The 23093-nt window shown below is 54.4% G+C and overlaps 1 protein-coding gene and 1 long non-coding RNA gene across 14 annotated transcripts in view; one reads left to right on the forward strand and one right to left on the reverse strand.

Moving 5' to 3' along the window:
- Positions 1 to 11934, reverse strand: part of SLC66A2 (solute carrier family 66 member 2) — a 47582-nt gene extending 35648 nt beyond the window's left edge. For 10 of the 13 annotated variants that reach the window (XR_008540694.1, XR_010152007.1, XR_008540693.2 and 7 more), the window contains exons 1-3: positions 11860 to 11934; positions 10939 to 11240; positions 3449 to 3582 (exon numbers count right to left, since the gene is read on the reverse strand). Coding sequence is in view for 9 of the 13 variants with exons in the window: in XM_054671884.2 (XP_054527859.1) it covers positions 3449 to 3582; positions 10939 to 11141 (337 nt within the window). In the remaining 4 variants the exon portion in view is untranslated. Of the gene's footprint in view, positions 1 to 3448; positions 3583 to 10938; positions 11241 to 11796 lie in introns of all 13 variants that reach the window. The other 3 variants (XM_003315961.5, XM_001144914.6, XM_001144990.6) reach the window with 1 other exon arrangement.
- A 519-nt stretch (positions 11935 to 12453) lies between these two features.
- LOC107969546 (uncharacterized) lies at positions 12454 to 21183 on the forward strand. Its single transcript, XR_010152008.1, has 3 exons — positions 12454 to 12681; positions 13089 to 13289; positions 13486 to 21183. It is a non-coding gene; the product is annotated as an uncharacterized LOC107969546 (long non-coding RNA).
- Positions 21184 to 23093: the final 1910 nt, after the last annotated feature.

Consider the following 23093-nt stretch of genomic DNA (forward strand, 5'->3'; position numbering starts at 1 on the left):
GCAGAAGATGGTGTGGTGATTCCTCAAAGACCAGAAATACCATTCAACCCAACAATCCCGGTACTGGGTATAAACGCCAGGAATATAAATCATTCTACTATAGACACATACACACGTATGTTCACTGCAGCACTATTCACACTAGCAAAGACTTGGAATTAACCTAAATGCCCATCAATGAAAATCATCTAGATTTTCTTCCGGATGAAGCAAATGTGGTACGTATACAGCACGGAATACGATGCAGCCATAAAAGAGAACAAGATCGTATCCTTCAGAGGAGCACGGATGGAGCTGGAGGCCATCATCCTTAGCAAACTAACACGGGAACAGAAGACCAAATGCCGCACGTTCTCACGCGTAAGTGGGAGCTAAATGGTGAGAACACATGGACACACAGAGGGGAACAACAGCCACTAGGGCCTGTCGGGGGCTGGAGAGCAGGAGGAGGGAGAGGACCAGGAAAAATAACCAATGGGTACTAGGCTTAATACCTGGGTGATGAAATAATCTGCACACTGGCCGGGCGCCGTGGGTCACGCCCGTAATGCCAGCACTTTGGGAGGCCAAGGTGGGTGGGTCACTTGAGGTCAGGAGTTCAGGAGTTAGAGAAATAATCTATACACTAAACCCCCGTGACAAGCAATTTACCTATATAACAAACCTGCACATGTACCTGAACTTAAAAGCTTAAAAAAAAAACAGAACATGTTCAGAGCCAACAACCTTCCCTTAAAGGTGACGCCGCTGACAGGAAGACAAGGCTGGCCACCTTGCTTGGCACAGGGCTGTGCTGCAGGAGCTACCGATCGGGCGGCCAGAAGCCAGAGCTTTCAGTCTGAACTCCAGTGATGTTCCTGCCTTGCCCTCCCCTCTCCTGGCAGATGAGAGGACATGAGCCCACACCTTTCACCAAGGCGCCCTGCAGGAACAGGCCTGGCCCGTCCACCAAGGGGATGTGGACATGTATAAACTCAAACCGGACTCCAATGTTAAGAGTGCTGCAGAGGTAAATCTTGAGAATTCTTTAACACACACAGCTACACCCCAGGACACAGAGCTCAAGAGTGGATGTCCCACTTGAGGTCATTTGGGGCCCAGGAGTCATGCAGCTTGGTTCTCAGTCCTCCCCGAGGGAGGGCAGGCACAGGTCACCCAGGCTGACCCCAGAAGCCTGGCCCCCTACCCCTCGTGGTGGCCCTGGACTGCTTCCCAAATACTCCAGGCCTGAGGAAAGGGTGCCCCAGCTTCCTATCGCCTCCGTAACAAGGTACCACAAACGTGGCAGCCACAATGCAGGCTGATTATCTTAATTCTGGAGGCCGGAGGCCCAGTGGTCTCCTGGACTAAAACCAAGGCTGTGTCTCCCACCCATTCAAGCACGGGCAGAACTCAGCTCCCTGTGGTCGGGGGCTCTGCTGCCTGTAAAGCGACGGCCGACCCATGGCAGAGAGCCAGGCCCTCAGCTCCAGCACCTCACCATCTCCTCTGCGGCCCTTGTTCACGTCTGAGGACCCCTGGGATTAGGTTATGCCACAGGATAATCCAGGACCAGCCCCCTCAAGAGTCTCTCTGCCATGTACAGTGGCACATCACAGGTTCCCAGGATCAGGGCACGGACGTCTCTGGGGGCCATTATTCTGCACACCCACAGAGGGTGTTTAAAATTCAGATTCCAGGCCTAGCTCTGGAAACTGGGACTCACATTTTTAACTCATCCTGGGTAACCAGAAGAGAAGTACTCCTTTGGAAGAAGTGACACAGAACGCCAGGCATCCACCATCCCACTCCCTTCTCCTCTGAGACAAGCCTGAACCTGCACCTGCTGGTAAAATGAATGCAGGTGGGGAGCTTACGATGCCGCTTCTAGGGGTATCCCAGTGTTCCAACACACACTCACATTAAACCCCACGCTGGCTGCTCTGCCTAGACACTCACAACCTGCCGTCTCTGGGACCTCGCATCAAGCCACTGCCAGCAAGGTCACAAGGTCTGGCCTCATGTCCAGAGCCCGAGGACAGCAGAAACACCCAGCAACGCACTGGGCATCTTAGGCACAAACCGTTCTCTCGGCCAGCCGGCCCTCCCACAGTGAGAACATTCTTGTTCCAAGTTAAATACTGAGGTTCAAAGGGGCAGGGAACACGCCATGAGGAGCTCAGGTCCAGAGAAGGAGCAAAAGCCTTGCGGGGAGCAAGACCGAGTCACCTAAGCAGAAATGTAAAACCGCAACTCCTCATGCGGGGAATCCGGCCGGTTCTTGAAAGCCTGCTTTCTAGGCAAGATCTGTGGTATCATCAGCACCATCTCTGGTGTAATTTCAAACCCAAAACACAATAGAAGGGAACGGAGCAGAGACTCAGAGGAGAGGAGAATGGCGTGAATGGGGAGAAAGAACACAACACCGCAGAAAAGACGCTGGAGCTCATCTCTGTGGCCCCAACGACACTAACTGGCCCAGGTCACACTGGCTGGAGGCTGGTCTGGTTTCTACAGAGGCTGAAAGCAGCACACAGTCACCTCAGTCTAGAAACAGAAGCAGACAAAAAGGCAGAGGTGGGAATCCTCTCCAACAGGAAGAAGTAGTGGTCAGGAATAGAAACACAGGGACACAGCTCCCCGGCAAGAGCTCAAATCCACAGAAGCCCCAAACTTAAACTCTGGGAAGATACTCTTCTCCAAGTGATGGCTGAGATCAATCTCTCTCTCAAAGCCAAAGTGAGTGCTGTCTTAGATTTAGTAATTAGAAGAAAAACAAAAGGAAGGATTTAACCCTCCTGCACACAAGAAGCCCGCCAGCCTGCATGTTCAAACAGAGTTCAGACTGGAACAAACTGTGCAATAGGCAAAAACTGGAAGAAGTATCTTCTATTTTCTAAGCTGCCAAAGGTTAAGGAGCCAGGTGTGCTGAGCATGTAATTGGTCCTGCCCAGCTGTCAACACTGCAGTGTGCTCCGGATAAAGGGGCTGCCTGACCCTGCGGGGTGACTCGGGGTCTGTTTAACAAGGTCTGTGAGGAAGACCCTGGCTAAGGTAGCCCGTGAGTCACAGCAGAACTGAAAGGGTGTGTTTTGTGTACAGGCCACGCACACAGACGAAACGCCTGACCTGGTACCGTCTGACCTGATGGGCCAGGCACAGGTGAGCACTTCTTGTTCTGACACAGAAAGCGTCTGGGATGGCGCTCACAGCCAAGAGGAACCGTGAAGATGTGTTGAGGCCTCACCCAACTTCCAGTGAAGAAACTATTATCTTGAATTGCTTCAAGTCATAAACCGTTTAACTGAAGTCATTTAACATACTGAAAACGCTATCAGCTGGAGATAACAGCACCACTTGGTGAAATGAAAGCTGCTTGGATCAGGACAGATTAGAGTGGCTTTTGTTTCACCAGAGTCACCTACGCCCTGATTCCCTGGGACTTTATTCCGAAGCGCCGGCCACCAACCTGCAAAGGAGCGGCGCCTGGCGTTGAGCTCGTTGGCCACACGGACCTCGGTGCACAGCTTCAGCATCAGCAGCATGGTCAGGATCATGATGGCGCTCTGCCACAGCAGCGGGGACTCAAAGCGCCTCCCAAACCTGCGGGAGAGACGCGGTGTCAGGGGGGAGGTCCACCCATGCCACTTCTCCCAGTCCCGAACCTGCAGCGGGAGAGACCCGGGTCAGGAGGGAGGCCCACCCACGCCGCCTCTCCCAGTCCCGAACCTGCAGCGGGAGACACCTGGGTCAGGAGGGAGGCCCACCCACATCGCCTCTCCCAGTCCCGAACCTGCAGCGGGAGACACCTGGGTCAGGAGGAAGGCCCACCCACGCCGCCCCTCCCAGTCCTGAACCTGCAGCCGGAGAGACCCTGTGTCAGGCCCACCCACATCGCCTCTCCCAGTCCCGAACCTGCAGCAGGAAAGACTGCCCACCCACTCCACCTCTCCCAGGCCCCAAGCGGCATCCCGGGGAAGGAGCCCAGGAGTTGGCAAACACCACAGTGACCAGGCACCTGTTGCCCATCTCCCAGACTCCAGGTGGGGTGGGGCTCCAGGGAGGGGCCGTAAGACCCCCATACAGCCTGACTCAGAACCCCTCGGCACATTTGGCGCTCCCCAGAACCAGTGGCCCAGGCACTGGTACCCGGGTCTAGTGGCCCTGAGTCCCCTCCCACAGCTCAGCCCAGGTGCCCCAGGCCCTCCCTGCAGCCTCCGGGTTGCCACCAGGCAAGAAGCCCAGTTTCTAGCTCACAGCAGCCCTGCTTCCTGCCTGGGGAAGGCGGGGATCGTGTGCAGAGCAGCAGGTGGGCCAGACGCGAAATTCCCACATGCACACACACTCCCACAGAAGAGAAGACAGCCAAGGCTCTGCACCACCCCCGCCCCCACGCCTCCCTGGCCCCGAGCTCCTCTAGCTGCAGGCTCCCAGGCCTTCTTGCTGACTTTTGACCAGGGTTGAGCATCTCTTCAGCTCAGCTAGGAGCCTCTGCAGGGCAGAACCACAGGCCAATGACTGGCAGTCTCTTGCCTCCCTGCGGTCTCTGCCTCCCCAGAGCCGCCACAGAGCTGGGACATGTGCCTGCAGAGCCACCACCTCCAAGGCTGGGCTGTGTGGCACGCACTCATAGAAAGCCCCAACCCCTGACTGTTCCAGCGCGGGAATCTCAATCAGCCTGCAGTTTGGCCTGAAGGGAATTTTCAAAACTTGAACTGGTCACCAACATGTCAAAGTCAGGAGATCCTACATAACAGCCTCATTTCCCAACTTCTGAAAAACTGGAAGACCTAGCAACAACCACCACAGCCCCCACCTCTCTCCAGCTCCCATGCAGCACCCCCTTAACAAGAAGCAGAAGAAGGGGGAACCCCACAGCTCCCTCAGCACCCCCTTATCAACTCAGAGCAGAAGCAGGGGGAATCCCATAGGCCCCTTAGCACCCCCTTATCAACACAGAGCAGAAGCAGGGGGAACCCCACAGCCCCCTCAGCACCTCCTTATCAACAGAACAGGAACAGGGGGAACCCCATAGCCCCCTCAGCACTGCCTTATCAACTCAGAGCAGGAACAAGGGGAACCCCGTAGCCCCCTCAGCAGGTGAGCCAGCCCAGCAGGTAAGAAGGTTCCACTTGAAGGTGAGGCTCCCACAGCAACCAGGAAAAAGCCACAGACGTTCTCCTGGGAGGACAGGGAGCCAGGATGCAGTCCTCAGAGGGTGGCCATGCTGATTCCCTCTGTGCTGGCTTCAGAGACCAAGGCCCTTCCCTGTCTCCTGGGAGCTTTTCAGCAGAGGGAGCAGCTGCCTGAGGTCACAGAGACTCAGGGAGCAGAGGGAAGGGCAGAGAAAACAGTAGCCTGGGCCTGGGGCGGACAGGGGGCCAGACAGGCAAGCAGACAAGCTGCATCTCACCCAGGTCAGCAGCACTGGCCCAGGGTGGACAGGGGGCCAGGCAGGCAGGCACACAAGCTGTACCTCCAGGAATATCACCCAGGTCAGCAGGGGCCACCATGGTCCCCTTGCCTTACTGGATGCTTCCCTAGGAAGCCTCTGAGAAACACACAAGGCAAGACTAAGAGGCAAAGAGAAGAAGGGAGGGTGATGGGCCCAAGGACAGAGGACGGCCAGCAGCAAAGAGGCAGCTTGAACAGGGTTTTCTGGGCCTGAGGCACAGGCCGGAGGTGCAGGGACACTGCAGGAGCAGGAGTGCAGGGGGCACGGGCACTCTGCCCACAGGCTGGCTCCAGCCCCCACACCGGCCCCCTCCAGGCCTCAGCCTCTGCACCATAAAGCACAGATCGCAACCCCCAAGGCTGGAGGATACAGCCAAGCTCACAGTCACTTCCAGGGCCGTTCTCCACTGCCTACCAAGCGGCCTGGGTGCTGGTCAACCCACCCACAGAGACCTGAGGCTGAGGAGGTGACGCTGGGCAAGCATCTAAAACAGGCCAGTCCCCTGGGACACACGGAGGCCACTTCACACCACGTTCACCTCCAGCAATGAGGCTGCACGTGAGCCATTTTGGCCACTCTGTGTGAAAGGCCACCTGCATTTTTTTAAATGTTTAACAGAAGCAATGAATGACCAGACGAAGGAGGAGGCGGGTGAATCAAGGTTTGAGCTTCCCCATAATCCACACATCAAAAATCAAATCTAGAGAAACTCGATATGCACAGTAAAGAATGAGGCCTTTTAAAATGAAGTGAGAGGGTGCCCGGAGGTGAATAGTAAACTAATTTTAGGGTGAAGACAAAGAAAAACACAAAATTTCAAAAAGCACAGTGTTCCACAAAAGATGCACAAGGAACAAAATGAAAACGAAACAGAATCCAGCAGCATTAGTAATTTTAAAAGCTAATTAAAATAGATGCCACATTTACTTCTCAACTTAACTTTTTCTTCCTTTAGTGATAACAGTCTGTGCTGGCCATGAACTCAGGAGAGCACTTTTCCTCTCCTGCCGGAGGGCGTGACTCCCATGCCTCTTCTCACGGCAGGTGCCAGGCAGCCCACCTGTGTGGTGCAGGAGCCTGCTCCTCGGGAAGCACCAAGATACCTCGTCTAAGGTGGACTCTGCAGGTGATCATGCCCAGGTGCCCATCCACAGGGAGAGACAGTAGAGAGGGTGCCCCATAACTGACCAGGCCCACAGAAAAACTTCTCCATGTTCCAAAATCTCACAGAAAAACTCAAGCAGGGCTGGGCACAGTGGCTCACACCTGTAATCCCAGCACTTTGGGAGGCCAAGGCAGGTGGATCACGAGGTCAGGAGTTCAAGACCAGCCTGGCCAATATGGTGAAACCCCATCTCTACTAAAAATACAAAAATTAGCTGGGCGTGGCAGCGGGCGCCTGTAATCCCAGCTATTTGGAAGGCTGAGGCAGGGAACTGCTTGAACCCAGGAGGCGGTGGGTGCAGTGAGCCGAGATTGTGCCACTACATTCCAGCCTGGGCAAGAGCGAGACTCTTGTCTAAAAGAAAAAAAAAATCCAGCAGAAGAGAAGCTTTGTAGCTTTGTATCTACTCTTAGGCACCACTAAAGCTATCACCTTTAGTAACAAAATGTTATGACCTCTCTGATACAATGTTTTCATTCCTCCATCTAAGAGTGCTCCAGCCTGGGTGCTACTGTGGGTGGAGCTGAGGCTCCCAGGGCCCTGCAGCCCAGTGTGGCCTGATCCCCGCCTGGCCTCTCCGCTTTTCCTCCACATACTCACAGCCGGCAAACGCCAGCTATGAGGCATCATTCAGCCCTTCTCCTGGCTTCTGGCACCAACCTGCCAAATCCTGAATGTTGGCATTCCGCAGAGTGTGATCTGCTGAATGCTGGTTTTGCAAAATGGTAGTAAGGACTGTAAGACACAAAAACATGAGTGACCTATGTTTCAGAATCCCTGGGTTTGTACTGTTAAAGCAGCCCCTGCAGGACTGCAGAGCCCCATATGCCATGCACCCCAAATCCCCAACGGGGAGCTGCCCAGAGGGACTGGAGCTCTGAGGACCATGCCCCAACAGCTTTGGAAGCGTGAAGATTCTAACTCCACCACTGTGCTGGCGGACCCCGGCCCCTTCTCACCAGAGCCCAGCCCAGCCCCACCTCTGCTTTCCCCCCCACCCACTCCCCCCAGCCCCTTCTGCCTGGACCCCGGCCCCTTCTCACTGGAGCCTGCCCCAGCCCCACCTCTGCTCTCCCCGTCTCCCGCCCCTTCTCACCAGAGCCCAGCCCAGCCCCACCTCTGCTCTCCGCCCCCACCCCAGCCCCTTCTCACCGGAGCCTGCCCCCGCCCCACCTCTGCTCTCCTGCTCCCACCACCCCCAACCCAAACACCGAGTGTGCGTGCGCATGCGTGGAGCTGGGGTTGTGTGTGATGCATCCCGCGTGTCACTTCTGCTAAAGCAGAAATCCTCTGCCCTACAAACCATGAAATCAAAGAGGCTGTGAACCTACAAAGCCTGGAGAGGGGAAGCCAGGAGTGGGGGTCACAAGAGGCTCCCAAGAGAGAAACAGAAGGGGTCATCATCCCCCTCTGCACAGCAGGACCTGGGGACCTGGTGGGCACAAGAGGATGTGTGGTAGGTAGGGAGGTGGGCTTCGCTGTGTGGAGTGCAGGGATGGCGCATCCTCAGGCTGGAGGGACGCCCAGCAGGAACGAGCGCCCTCTGCTCTCCCCGCTTTCATCCCACCATCTTCTGGAACACACTGGGGCCCTGCATGTGCACTCAGTGGTCACGGAAGCCATGCATGACCAGGACAGCCCAGGATGTTGATTCTATGAAGAGACCCATGGACAAAGTTCAGAATTCCCTGGAAGGCTGCCCTGTGCTCCACAAAGAGCTCAAGTGTCTCTCCAAGGCCTGTAAGCAAGAACTCCCAGTCCCAGCTTCAAACCTCTACGTCAGTGCCAGTTAGGCCATGAGGCAATGACAAGATGGCGCCAGGAAACTGGGTTAATCTCTGACTTCTCCAAACCAGATACTTAGATGGACACTAGATACATTCTTTTCTTTCTTTTTTTGAGACAGGGTCTCTCTCTGTTGGCCAGACTGGAGGACAGCTCACTGCAGCCTCGAATTCCTGGGCTTAAGTGATCCTCCTTTCACAGCCTCCCAAGTAGCTAGGACTACAGGTAATGCCCCCACACCTAAGCTAATGTTTCAATTTTTTGTAGAGACGAGGTCTTGCTGTGTTGCGTTGGTTGGTCTTGAACTCCTGGCCTCAAGTGATCCTCCCACCCCGGCCTCCAAAAGTGCTGGAATTACAGGAGCGGGCCACCGTGCCCAACCTAATTTATTTTCTTTTAGCAACTTTGAACCATGAGCATACTGGGGAGGGAAACCTCTAAGCGGAACTTCTTTCCCATATGGTTATCCACTCTCAGGCAATTTTCCTCCATTATTTTGGAGAAAATGTATTCTATAACCCTAAAGATGAGTGCAGTGCTCCTTCACAACACACACGTGAGCTGGGGCTGTAGCAGGTGGCCTGCCGACCAGCGTCTCCCCAACCCCCACAACATGCACTCAAAGTAAACAACAGCATTAGACAATTAGAAACCTACTTCCAGTCAACCTTACGCTCACTGAGGCCACTGCAGCACCGCCAGCCACGTCTCCAAAGCAGGCGATGGGAAAGAAGGAAGGAGTCTCCAAAATGAGCACCCCTGAACCTCCCTCAGATGCAGCCTGGCCCAGAGACAAACCTCGAGACGGGACTGGGACCCAAAATCCTCCTCCAAGGTGGTTGCAGGGGACAAACCTCCCTGCCTCAGAGACAACTCTGGGGAAGAGGCAGCCAACCCACTCGCTCACCTAAAAATCCCTGGCAGGGGCAAAACTAACACCCAGGGACACATGGACCAATGGCTGCCCATGGCCAGGGCTGGGATGAAGGCCACGGAGCAGGGAGCACCCCGGGCCAGGGCTGGGATGAAGGCCACGGAGCAGGGAGCACCCCGGGCCAGGGCTGGGATGAAGGCCACGGAGCAGGGAGCACCCCGGCTCATGAACACGGGACACCTCAGCATCAGAACTCATCAAATGGACACGAAAGGGGTGTATTTCATGGAATGCAAATCACACCTCAATAAGGTTGACTTAAAAACTAACAGGCAGGCCAGGCGCGGTGGCTCACGCCTGTAATCCCAACACTTTGGGAGGTCAAGGTGGGTGGATCATGAGGTCAAGGGATTGAGACCATCCTGATCAACATGGTGAAACCTGGTCTCTACTAAAAATACAAAAATTACCTGGGTATGGTGGCAGGCACCTGTAGTCCCAGCTACTCAGGAGGCCGAGGCAGGAGAATCACTTGAACCCAGGAGGCAGAGGCTGCAGTGAGCCGAGATTGTACCACTGCACTCCAGCCTGGCGACAGAGCGAGACTCTGTCTCAAAAAAAAAAACAAAACAAAACTAACAGGCAAAGCAGCAGGTGCGTGATTACTCAGTGACCAGAGTCAGAAGCAGAGTTCTTGACACCAGCTGCCTGGACTCCTCTCCACCCCTCCACCAGGCCCTCTTCATAGGAAGAGCAGCAGACACCGTCCAATCTGCCCGGACAGAGAGGCTGGGATCACCCGGAAGAAAGAAAAATTCCAGACGTTTTTGGCCTTAGAATGCAGCTGTGAGACCTCTTCATTTCCTCTGAAAACTCACCCTCCCAATTATGTCTGGCTTCAACAACTGTTAAAATTAATTTCAATTTCCTTAGCCTAATACAAATACAAAGAGGAAGTTGGGGAGAGGAACAAGACAGTCTCCAGAGAGAGTGACTTCCTATTTAAATAAGGCAGGCCAGGCACCGTGGCTCAGCTTGTAATCCCAGCCCTTTCAGAGGCCCAGTGGGGAGGGATGCTTGAGGCCAGGAGTTCGAGACCAGCCTGGGCAACAAAGTGAGACAACCCCCCCCAACTCCCCTGTCTCCACAAAAAATACAAAAAAAACAATTAGCCGGGTGTGGTGGTGCGCCTGTGGTCCCAGCTACTCGGGAGGCTGAGATGGGAGGATCACCTGAGCCCAGGAACGTGGAGACTGCGGTGAGCTGTCATGTCATCATGCACTTCAGCCTGGACCACAGAGCAAGACCCTCTCTCAAAACAACAAAGAAAAACTATACAACATGAAAAAGGAGGGCAGGAACGGCTCCTCTCCACAGGCAGGCCTAGGCCAGTGCCCAGCTGAGAGGTCCCTGCTAAGTACCCATGTGGAACATTATGCGAGGAGGCGGATCTGGAGATTTTCTCTGAGATTCTGTGCTCCAACCCCACCGTTTTTCTGGAAAAATAATCTCACCCTAAGAAGTGACTTGCCTGCAGCCACGTACCCCATCCACGGCAGAGTGGGACGCTGGCCCGGCCGGGAGGTGTGGACGCTGCTGCTCCCCCGGCCTCAACCAGAAACCCCAAAGGAGAAACCCTCTTCTCCGGGTGCAGCCCAGGAAAGCAAGCCCCCAACTTACCAGAAGAGTATCCGCAAAATGTTGGCCACCAGCAGCACCAGGCACACGTAGGTGGAGAAGCCGTCGGCGTTCTGCGTCCTGCGAATGTCCCGATACTGCGGGACGTAGGGCACCACCCCTCCGAAGACCATGGCCGCGGCCGCGCCCCAGGACACCAGCTGGTGCAGTGGCACCAGGAGCCAGTCCAGGCCCTCGGCCTCCATCGCAGCGCCCGCCTGGCCGAGGCTGTCACGGGCTCCGCGCCCCGCGGGCCACCGGCCGCCTGCTCATCGCCGCTCCGCGCGCTCCTGCGGCCTCGGGGCCTGCGGGGAGCGGGGAGCTGCTCGAGTTCCGCCCAGGGAGGCTGGGGCGGCGCGCACGGACCCGACCCGACCCGCGCCAGCCGCAGGACCCGAAGCAGAGCGGGGGCGACCGGGGCCCGGGGCGCGCGAGGCGCGGCCCCTGCCTGGGACGTGGGGGTGTCTGGGGGTCCCGAGACGCTCCCGGAGGGGGCTAGGGAGGGGTCCCAGCGCCGGGGTCGAGGATGGGCGAAGCCCCTGGGGTCACCGCCCAGGTGCGCTTAGCCGGCGGGGGTCCACGCGCGCCCCGGGATGGGGTGGGGGAGGGGGCGCAGGGCCCAGGATCGGGGCGCACGGTTCGGGGGAGGGTCACAGGGCCTAGCATGGGGGCGCACGGCTCGGGGTAAGGGGGCGCAGGCCCAGGATGGGGGCGCACGGCTCGCGGGAGGAGGTGCCGGGCCGGGGACCCCACAGGACCAAGCCAGGGGACTGGAGGCCGCGACCAACTGCCCCGGCCCTGCGTCCTCGGCCGCCCTAGGCCGCCCCCCCGAGGACCCCGCGCCGTCCCCGCGCTCCTTACCTGCGCCCCCAGCCCCGCGCCCAGCGCCCCGCGCCCAGCGCCCCGCGTCCCCGCGCCGCTTACCCGCGCGCGTCTCGGCGTCAGTCCGCTCAGGCGCCGGGAAACCCCGCCCCGTGACGTCACAATGCCGGGCCCCGCCCACGCGGGAGCTGTGAGGAGGCGCCGCGGTGTCCTAGAGCGCGCTGGGCAGGGCGGGCCCAGGCGGGGCCGGGAGCCGGGGCTGTCGGGGCGGTGGGGGCGCGTGGCTCCTCCCGCCCGGTCGGGAAATACCAGCCGGGCGGGGCCGGTCCCTCAGGCCTGGCGCCCACGTCAACCCGTCTCCAGCTGTCCCGGCGCGCGGCCATCCAAGCGGAGGGCGTCGTCCTGGAGGGCCGGGGGCGCAGGGTCCGGACGCCCCCCTCACGCGTGTCCTGAATGCGGGCCGCCCGGGGACGAGTCTCGTCCAGCTCTGTCCTGACCCAGGAGACCCGGGGACCCGGCTCGGAGTTTGCAGCGCCCGGAGGCGGCCGGGGTCTCGGAAAACGGAGCGCCCCCCGCGGGTCTCCGCTCCGATGCAAGTGCCCCACGAGCAGATGCGCCGGGGCCGTCACCGGGGGGCCGGCTGGACGCGCGGCCGTCACCGTGGCCATTGTCATCATCGTGGTTGCGGCCATGGTCGCTGTCGCTGCAGAAACGCGGGGCGGCCTCTCCCCATCCCCGTGTAGTTCTCCGGGCTGAACCGTTGGGCGCCTATTTGCAGAAAAGGCAGCTCCTGAGCCTCAAGACAGACTCGGGGGCCAGGCGTGCGTGAAGCCCTGCTGCCGGCCTCGCATGCCAAGCCAACTCCGAGCCCCACACCCGCCCGCGGGGAGCTGCCCTCGCCCAGGACCCTCTTGGCCCGCGCGGGTGAGGACTGAGGGCGAGGGGCGCGTGGATGAGGGGCGCGCGGGTGAAGGGTGAGGGGTGAGGGGTGCGCGGGTGAGGGGTGAGGGGTGAGGGGTGCGCGGGTGAGGGGTGAGGGGCGTGCGGGTGAAGAGTGAGGGGCGCGCGGGTGAGGGGTGAGGGGCGTGCGGGTGAAGAGTGAGGGGAGCGCGAGTGAAGGGTGAGGGGCGCGCGGGTGAGGGGTGAGGGGCGCCTGGGTGAGGGGTGAAGGGTGCGCGAGTGATGGGCGGGTGTGTGTAGGGTGAGGGGCGGGCGGGTGAAGGGTGAGGGACGCTTGGGTGAGGGGCGCGGGGGTGTGAGGCGAGGGGTGCACGGGTAAGGGGCGAGCCGCGAGGTTGAGGGGTCCACGCTGAGGGTTGCTTCCCCGCCAGCCGCGGCCTCTTCTCCACGATCCCGGCCCCCTGCCCCCTGCCCGGCTGGTTTTATCGGGGATCATAAGGACAGTCACCACCTAACTAGGAGCAAATCCCCAACAATCGAGGAAACAGGGCGCTCCTGCCTTGCGCCCCCAGGCTGGCGTTGGGAGTTCTTTAGAGCCAGCGCTGCGGAGCCCCAGCACCCGGAACGTAGAGGTGAGTAAAAGGCACAGCAGGAAGCCTGGGAGAGAAAAAGCAGCTGCCCCTGCTCAGCCGCGCCCTACCCTGAGCCCAGCAGCCTTTGGGATCATCTGTCTTCTCTGCCCTGGAGGTTGGAGTAAGCTCCGGACCTCCTTGACCCTCACTGGAGCACTGGGGTCCCAGACGCTATCCTCGGTTATCTTAAATCCAGAGGCTGTGGAAGCATGGGGCAAATTGTGCCCGCAGCCTGGGGCCTAGAGCTGCATCTGTGCACCGGGCCTCCAGGAGCCCGGCTCAGTGGACGAAATCTGGCATGCTCGGACGTCACCCCACAGGCCTCACGCCTCAGAGGGACCCCGAAAGGTGAGTTGATGACTGCAGAGTGAGTTTGTACCTTTTCGAACACCACCTGCCGGGGGTCCGAGCCCCCACCCCCAGTCTACATCAGCCAATCACAGCTCATTGCAGGTGCTGCGCTTGTCACATAGCTTTCTGCAAACAAGAGAAGCCGACCAAGCCATGCACGGCTGGAAAATGGCCCTTATAAAGCCATCAAGTCCTAATCCAGGCAACCTGTAAATATTATCTCGTATGGGAAAACAATTTTTTTTTCTAATGTCGTTAAGGATCTTGAGATAGAGAGATTGTCCTGGATTATCCAGGTGGGCCCTAAACACTGTGGCTCACGCCTATAATCCCAGCACTTTGGGAGCCTGAGGCAGGTAAATCTCTTGAGCCCAGGAGTTCGAGACCAGCCTGAGCAACATGGTGAGACCTCGTCTGTACAAAAGATAGAAAAATTATCTGGGCATGGTAGTGTGCACCTGTAGTCCCAGCTACTCCTGAGGTGGAAGGATTGCTTGAGGCCAGGAGGTTGAGGCAGCAGTGAGCCAGGATCGCACCACTGCCCTCTAGCCTAGGTGACAAAGTGAGACCCTATCTCAAAAATAAATAAATACAACAGAGACAGGGTCTCTGTGTTGGCCAGGCTGGTCTTGAACTCCTGGCCTCAAGCGATCCTCCCGCCTTGGCCTCTCAAAGTGCTGGGATGACAGGCATGAGCCAGCGTGCCCGGCCACATGCATCTTTGTAAGAGGGAGGCAGAAGGAAATTTGGTGCCACACAGAAGAGAGGGCCACGGGAAGATGGAGCAGAGATGAAGATGGAGCCTTGAAAATGGACGTGATGCAGTCACAAGCCAAGTAACGCCGGAGCCACCAGAGGCCCCAGAAACAAGGAGCAGATTCTCCCCAGGAGCCATGCGAGGGAGCCTGGCCCTGCCAATGCCTTGATTTCAGCACATTAAAAGTGATTTTGGACTTCTGGCCTCCAGAGCTGTGAAGGAATAAACTTCTGCTGTTGTAAAAGCCACTTAGCTGTGGTCATTTGTTGCAGGAGCCAATGAGTGACTGACAAGATCAGAGCTGTGACACAGAGGAAGCAGAGCTGTGCCTCATGCTTTCCAGGCTCTGCTCATGAGAAACAGGTCACTGGGTTGGCCCGGTGCAGATTAAGGTGTCACGTAGGAGCATGAATACCTCAGGGAACCACTTAAGAAGTTGCCTAACACATGGTGCTTATAAAAGGAAAAGCAAACAAAGCAACTTTGTTCTGAGAGCTGGGACATCAGAGGAAGATTGGAGCCACTGTTTCTCACTCAGCCTATTTCTTTTTATTTTATTTATTTATTTATTTTATAGAGACGGGGAGCTCACTATGTTGGCCAGTTTGGTCTTTGAACTCCTGGCTTCAAAGGATCCTCTCACCTAGGCCTCCCAAAGTGCTGGGATTACAGGAGTGAGCCACCTTGCTGGTCGCGCACCCCATTTTTTAAGGAAACCTGTACGGAAGGTGGATTGGAAGTCTCACTTTAGGAGCCTGGCTCAGAAGTTCCGCAACTTCAACTGGTGTCATGTGACGTGCTTGGCAGTCACCACCCCCATCCTTACAGCAAAGAATAGCAGGGCAGCCTTTCATGGGCCCATCAGAGAACTAAGGCTGCCAGACAAACTGGCACCCTGCTCTGAAGAGACAGGCACATCCAGGGAGAGACAGCACCTGAGAGCTGCTCACCCAGAGCAGAAACTCCTGGATAAACCGGCTTTAGCAGAAAAATTAGACAACATGCAAGACCAGATAGGTGATGTCAGCAGAAAGATGGAAACAATAATAAAAAAAAAATGCTAGAAGTCAAAAACACAATAGAAATAAAGAATGCTCATTAGTTGACTAGACAGAATGAAGGAAAGAATCAGTGAATATGAAGATAAGTCAACAGAAACTTCCCAAACTGAAATTCAAGGAGAAAAGGGGATGAAAAAAAAAATCAACTGATCTAGTTTGAGCGTGTGTCCCCACCAAATCTCATGTTGAGTTATAATCACCAGTTTTGGAGGTGGGGCTTGGCAGGGGGTGTTTGGATCATGGGGGCGGGTTCCTCATGAATGGCTTGCACCATCGCTTCATCCCCTTGTGATGAGTAAGCTCTCACTCTGAGTTCATGTGAGATCTGTTTTTGTTTTTGTTTTTGTTTTGAGACGGAGTCTCGTTCTGTTGCCCAGACTGGAGTGCAGTAGCACAGCACAGTCTCAGCTTACTGCAACCTCCTGGGTTTAAGTGATTCTTGTGCCTCAGTCTCCCAAGTAGCTGGGATTACAGGCTTGCGCCACTATGCCTGGCTAATTTATTGTATTTTTAGTAGAGATGGGGTTTCACCATGTTGACCAGGCTGGTCTCAAACTCCTGACCTCTTGATCCACCCACCTCGGCCTCCCAAAGTGCTGCAATTATAGGCATGAGCCACGGCGCCCGCCCGAGATCTGTTTTTCTTTAAAGTGTCTGGCACCTACCCACACCCTCACTCTCTCTCTCTCTTGCTCCTGCTTTTACCATGTGAAATGCCTGCTCCCACTTTGCCTTCCGCCATGAGTAAAAGTTCCCTGAGGCCCCCAAGAAGCTGAGCAGATGCTGGTGCCATGCTGGTATGGCCTGCAAGAACTGTGAGCCAATTAAACCTCTTCTCTTTATAAATTACTCTGTCTCAGGTATTTCTTTACAGCAATGCAAGAACAGCCTACTACACCAACAGAAAACACCATCCAAGAACAACATCAAAGGATACGATTGGTACAATGGGAGAATCGGAAGGAGGAAAGAGAAGAAGGGGCAGGAGAAATGGCGGAATGGCAAGAATGTCCCCAAATTAATGACAGACACCAAACCATAGATCCAGGAAACATACAGAACATCCATCAGGACAAATAACAAAAAACATAAAGCAAAACAAAACAAAAAACCACACCTAGGCTTGTCACATTCAAACTGAATAAACCTGCCTGACTGAACCCTCGTCCACCAGCCACAGCTACACCTCTGACAAGACAAGAGACAGATTTCAGTAACTCTCCTGGTAAGAGACCACTGACCATGGCTGGTCCCGGCTGGTTTACAAACTCTGTGCACCAAGTGCCTTTGAGTCTTAGAAAGACCTTTTGATGTATAGGGCCTGACTGTGATACATTTAAATGTTACATCTCCACCCCAAAGTGAACATGGGTGATATGATACATATGGCCAGACCCCCTTCATGAATATTCATAGCTCCTCATGTAACCTGTTAAGTATGTTTAGCCAACCAAGTCAGCATAAAGCTCCTGCCCCATCCTCTCCTCCTCTGAAGGGCCTGTGTCTGGTCTTGTGGGATGTCTATCTTGCAAGTTATTTAAGAAATAGTCTCCTTTTCTAAATGCAGTGTTGTGTGATTTTTTAAGTTAACAAGAGGAATATGAATAAAAATGACAGTGGACTTCTTGTTAGAAATCATGCAGATAAGAAAAGGGTAGAGTGAAATCTTTTTTTTTTTTTTTTTTTTTGACAGAGTCTCGCTCTGTTGTCCAGGCTGGAGTGCAGTGGCGCAATCTCGGCTCACTACAAGCTCCGCCTCCCGGGTTCACGCCATTCTCCTGTCTCAGCCTCCCGAGTAGCTGGGACTACAGGCGCCCGCCACCACGCCCGGCTAATTTTTTTGTATTTTTAGTAGAGACGGGGTTTCACAGTGTTAGCCAGGATGGTCTCGATCTCCTGACCTCGTGATCTGCCTGCCTCGGCCTCCCAAAGTGCTGGGATTACAGGCGTGAGCCACTGCGCCTGGCCGTGAAATCCTTAAAGTGTTGCAGTTGAAAAAAAAAAAATCTGCCCACCTAGAATTCCATATAGCAAAAGTATCCTTAAGGTGCAGGAAAAATAAAGACTTTTTCAGAAAAACAAAAACTGAGGGAATGTATTGCCGGTAGACCTGCCCTGTGAGAAATGTTAGAGAAGAGACAAGGAAGATGATACAGGTCAGAAGCTTAGATCTACATCAGGAAAGGAAAAGCATCAGAGGCAGAATAAATGAAGAGAATTAATGTCTCTCATTTTTCTTTTTTTTCTTTTTTTTTTTTTTTTTTGAGACAGAGTTTTGCTCTTGTTGCCCAGGATGGAGTGCAATGGCGCAATCTCAGCTCACTGCAACCTCCGCCTCCCAGGTTCAAGCAATTCTGCCTCAGCTTCCTGAGTAGCTTGGCTTACAAGGACATGCCACCATGCCCAGCTAATTTTTTTTTTTTTTTTTTTTTTTTTTTTTTTGAGACAGAGTCTCGCTCTGTCACCCAGGCTGGAGTGCAGTGGTGCAATATCAGCTAACTGCAAGCTCCGCCTCCCAGGTTCACGCCATTCTCCTGCCTCAGCCTCTCAGGTGCTGGAACTACAGGCGCCTGCCACCACACCCAGCTAATTTTTGTATTTTTAGTAGAGATGGGATTTCACTGTGTTAGCCAGGATGGTCTCGATCTCCTGACCTCGTGACCTGCCCACCTTGGCCTCCCAAAGTGCTGGGATTACAGGCGTGAGCCACCGTGCCCGGCCTATAATTTTTTGTATTTTTAGTAGAGACGGGGTTTCGCCATGTTCGCCCGGCTGGTCTCGAACTCCTGTTCTCAGGTAATCCACCCATCTCAGTCTCGCAGAGTGCTGGGATTATACACGTGAACCACCTCGTTATTCTTTTTTTTTTTTTGAGGCGGAGTCTTGCTCTGTTGCCCAGGCTGGAGTGCAGTGGCGCGATCTCAGCTCACTGCAAGCTCCGCCTCCCGGGTTCAGGCCATTCTTCTGCCTCAGCCTCCCGAGTAGCTGGGACTACAGGCGCCCACCACCATGCCCAGCTAATCTTTTGTATTTTTAGTAGAGACGGGGTTTCACTGTGTTAGCCAGGATGGTCTTGATCTCCTGACCTCATGATCCGCCCGCCTCGGCCTCCCAAAGTGCTGGGATTACAGGTGTGAGCCACCGCGCCCGGCCAACCTCGTTATTCTTAATTGATCTAAAGACAACTGTTAAAAGCCATAAAGTAACAATGTACTGGGTGATTACAGCTTGTGGACAAAATGTCACAAGGGACAGTAGGAGGAGCTGGGACTTTTCTGATGTAAAATACTTCCATTGTGCTGCCCTCCCTACCACAGGTCTAAAGCTATATTCCACAGCTTAAGCCACTCGGTCACACACCGAAACCCCTGGGCAGCTTTAAAACCACAAATGCTCAAGTGCCCGGGCCCACCCGCAGAGCACTGATAAAGGGGACTGTGCCAGTCAGGGAAGCCTTCTAAGCCTTCCCCAGAAGTTCTGATGTGTAGCCATATTTGAGAGCCACTGTTTTAAAATTCACACCCACAAAAGCTGCATGGTACAGGAGGTCCTCATTACCCACAATCATGACTTCTTGGAAAGACCACTTACTCAAACAGGACCAGAATTGCATAGTAAATAATTAATGGGATTAGAAAATAGTTGGTTGATACTGCATTAACAATGAAAATTAAACTTATGAAAATATTGCAATTATTTTAGAATCAATAAAACAGAGCGGGCCAGGTGCGGTAGCTCACTCCTATAATCCCAAGACTTTGGGAGGCTCAGGTGGGTGGATCCCTTGAGCTCAGGAGTTCAAGACCAGCCTGGTCAACATAGCGAGACCCCCCCCCATCTCTACTAAAAATACAAAAATTAGTGGGGTACAGTGGTGTGCATCTGTAGTCCCGGCTACTCAGGGGTCTGAGGTGGGAGGATCACCTGAGCCCAGGAGGTCAAGGCTGCAGTGAGTTGTAATTGTGCCATTGCACTCCAGCCTGGGCAACAGAGCAAGACCCTGTCTCAAAAAAAGAAAGGAGCAACAGTCTCTACTCAGATCTGTATACCCAAATCTATACCCAAAAGAACTCCTTTTATATAATTTTTAAATAAAACTTTTCAAACACAAAAGAGAGTAACATAATGAAAGGCATGTATCCATCAACCAGCATCAATAATTATAAAAGAGCTCTTTTAATGAGTATAAAATAAGAACTGAACTTAACGTTTAATTGGCAGCGTTTCTCCCTTTCTGATAATAACAGTGCACCCTAAAATCAGCAGCGTCTTAGATTTAGGGCCTCAGAAACAAGGCCATCCACACTGGATCCGAGGGGCAACTGGGCACCTCCATGGGCACCCATGCTTCATAAAGACAGCTGCACCCTACACTTGGTTGGACTGGGACGTTTTCAGCTATCCAAAATAAAACTTCGGTTTTCTAATTTAAAGCTTTGTTTCATGTCTACATTCTGCTCTTGTAGTCTGCATCTTCGCTCGCGTAATTAGCTATTTCAGTCTTACCCAGACTGTTTTCTTCCCAATTGTCTGTCCTCACACCAGGGAAACACTGGCTAATTTCTGTAACTTCAGAATACACATTAATATTCTTTAATATTTAGATTCCCATGGTCAATTATTCATCCTGGGCTAGTACTCGGCAGTTTCTCTTTTGTCAGTTCATGCGCCACCCAGGCAGCATATGCTGAGGAAGGCACAATTTCTATATTTATCCTAAGCCAAACATGAGCAGGAAAACTGAGAGCTATTCTAAACATAATTTTATCGGGTCAAAAAGAAACAACTGCTAGGCCGATCTGGCCGATGACTCCTCCAGTAGCTGTGAAATCGAGAATGCACGTCATTTTCTTGCTGTGCTCCTAAGGTAGAGGAGACCACTTTGAAGACCTGCAGTCCATATTGGCATTGTAGAATTTGAGCAGAGGGCCATTTTGTTCTGTACTAAGAAAAATTCTTCCGCCTTGAGATGCTGTTAATCTGTAACCCTACCCCCAACCCTGTGCTCCCTGAAACACGTGCTGTGTCAACTCAGGGTTAAATGGATTAAGGGCTGTGCAGGGTGTGCTTTGTTAAACAAATGCTTGAAGGCAGCATGCTCGTTAAGAGTCATCACCACTCCCTAACCTCAAACCACTCCCTAATCTCAAGTACTCAGAGACACAAAACACTGCGGAAGGCTGCAGGGACCTCTGCCTGGGAAAGCCAGGTATTGTCCAAGGTTTCTCCCCATGTGATAGTCTGAAATATGGCCTCGTGGGAAGGGAAAGACCTGACCGTCCCCCAGCCCGACACCCGTAAAGGGTCTGTGCTGAGGAGGATTAGTAAAAGAGGAAGGCATGCCTCTTTGAGGTTGAGATAAGAGGAAGGCTTCTGTCTCCTGCTCGTCCCTGGGCAATGGAATGTCTCGGTGTAAAGCCGATTGTATATTCCATCTACTGAGATAGGGCTGGAGGTGGGACATGCTGGCAGCAATACTGCTCCTTAAGGCATTGAGATGTTTATGTATATGCACATCAAAAGCACAGCACTTTTTTCTTTACCTTGTTTATGATGCGGAGACATTTGTTCACGTATTTACCTTCTGACCTTCTCTCCACTATTATCCTATTATCCTGCTGCCACGCCCGATAATGATCAATAAATACTAAGGGAACTCAGAGGCCGGTGCCAGTGTGGATCCGTGTGCTGAACGCCGGTCCCCTGGGCCCCCTTTTTGTTTATACTTTGTCTCTGTGTCTCTTTCTTTTCCAAGTCTCTCGTTCCACCTAACGAGAAACACCCACAGGTGTGGAGGGGCAACCCACCCCTTCACTGTGTTGTCTCCATCAGATCCAGCTGAAGAGCTTTGCTCGAAAGCCAGTCCTTGGCCAGCGTGGCCTTGTGCCTGTAAGTCCAGCGCTTTGGGGGGCCAAGGTGGAAGGATCACTTGAGCCCAGGAGTTTGAGACCAGCCCTGGCAACATATGGAGATCCCTGTCTCTAGAAAAATAATAAAAAATAGTAGCCGGGCATGGTGGCGTGCCTCTGTAGTCCCACCTACTCGGGAGGCTGAGGCAGGAGGATCCCTTGAGCCCAGTTCAAGGCTACAGTGAGCTATGATTGCACCACTGCACTCCAGCCTGGGTGACACAGCAAAACCCAATCCCAGAAAAAAGAAAGGCAGTCCTGTCATCTCCGCAGACCACCCGGCCTATGTCGGTGAGGCCTGAGGCTGCTGTGTGCAGCGATGCTGGGTGGTCCTACTCGGGCTGTCCAAGAAGCCTGAGCTGAAAAAGCAGCCAGGGCTGGAGGGACGGCCCCATATGAGCCTGGCCGATGCCGGCTGGAGAGGAGAGAGGCGTTCCCAGGTCAGAGGCAGGCTCGTCTCGTCTTCTGCAGGGCCAGTTCCAGGCTCGTGTGGGCTGGTGGGGCTCCCTGCTCGTTTAGCTGTCTGTGGTTAGGAACGCATAGCCCATGAGGACAGGGTGCCCAGCTTGAACCTGCACCCAGAGTCAGCCAGTGAACATCTGAAGATAACGGGTTCCACGGGATGCCCACAAGCTCTCCAAAGTCCCAACGCCAGTCTGCCTTCACGGCTGTCCAAAGTAAGTCACTGGTGAGCTCAGTGCTGTCAAGAGCTCTGTGGTCCCTGCTCCGCCTGAATAAGGGAAGAGCGGCAGCCAGGGAGCAGCCCCGCCCTGGAGACACTGAAAGCCCTTGGGTCTGCGCCTGCCCCCACCACGAGGGAGCCGTCCCCTGAAGCCATGAGCTTGATGCTGGGCTGTCCCTGGAGTAAAGCTTCCGGGAGCTCAGTGCCTGCAGAGTAAGGCAAGAGTGGGTGTTCTAGAACTTTCTGGAAGGGAGGAAGGAGGGCAGTCTGACTGGCTCCCTGCTCATTTAGCTGTCTGTGGTTAGGAAAGCTGCCTGTGGGCTGATGAGGAACCCTGTCGTGGCCCTGCCGTGGGGCACCACTGCCCATCTCCTCCCGCCTCCAGAGATGAGCGCCCTCTGAAGAGCTTGGAGGGGCTGACGCCAGCCCGCTGTGTCTGCCTCCTCTCTACAGGCGTAATTTCCTGCTTTTCCCCTAAGTTAGCTTGAGTGACTTCTGGTTCTTGACACTGAGGTGTGTTTCTGATGGAAACACCACCGGCTTGTACTCCTTGCCCCCCACGCCAGGCAGGCTTTCCTGGGTGCAGGCCGTCCACCCTGTACTGTGGCATCTTCTGGCCCTGCCTCCTCCTCCTCCTCAGCAGCCACTCACACTGGCTTTCCTGAGAAGCCAGAAGCCGCCCGGCAGGATTCCTTAGGCCTGAATGGTCCCGGGAGTGGGCCGGGAGCCACAGCACAGCAGCCACTTTCCACCCACACCGCGTCTTTCTCAGCCGTCCACACTGGCCCCTACAACTAAGTTTGTATCTCAGCCTCTCTCAGAGACAGAAAAAAAGAGGAGGATGCTAAAAGCACACAAAAAGTGGCAAAATGGCCATGCTTTTAAAAAATAATTTTAACAGCTTAATTGAAATGTAATTCACATACCACAAAATCCACCCATTTAAAGGGCATAATTCAACAGTTTTGAGTATATTCACAGGGTTGTGAAACCTTCTTACGATCTAATTTTAGAACATTTTTGTCCCCCCACAAAGAAACCCCA

Source organism: Pan troglodytes, chromosome 17 (assembly GCF_028858775.2).
Source record: "Pan troglodytes isolate AG18354 chromosome 17, NHGRI_mPanTro3-v2.0_pri, whole genome shotgun sequence".
In the NCBI taxonomy this organism is placed as follows: Eukaryota; Metazoa; Chordata; class Mammalia; order Primates; family Hominidae; genus Pan; species Pan troglodytes.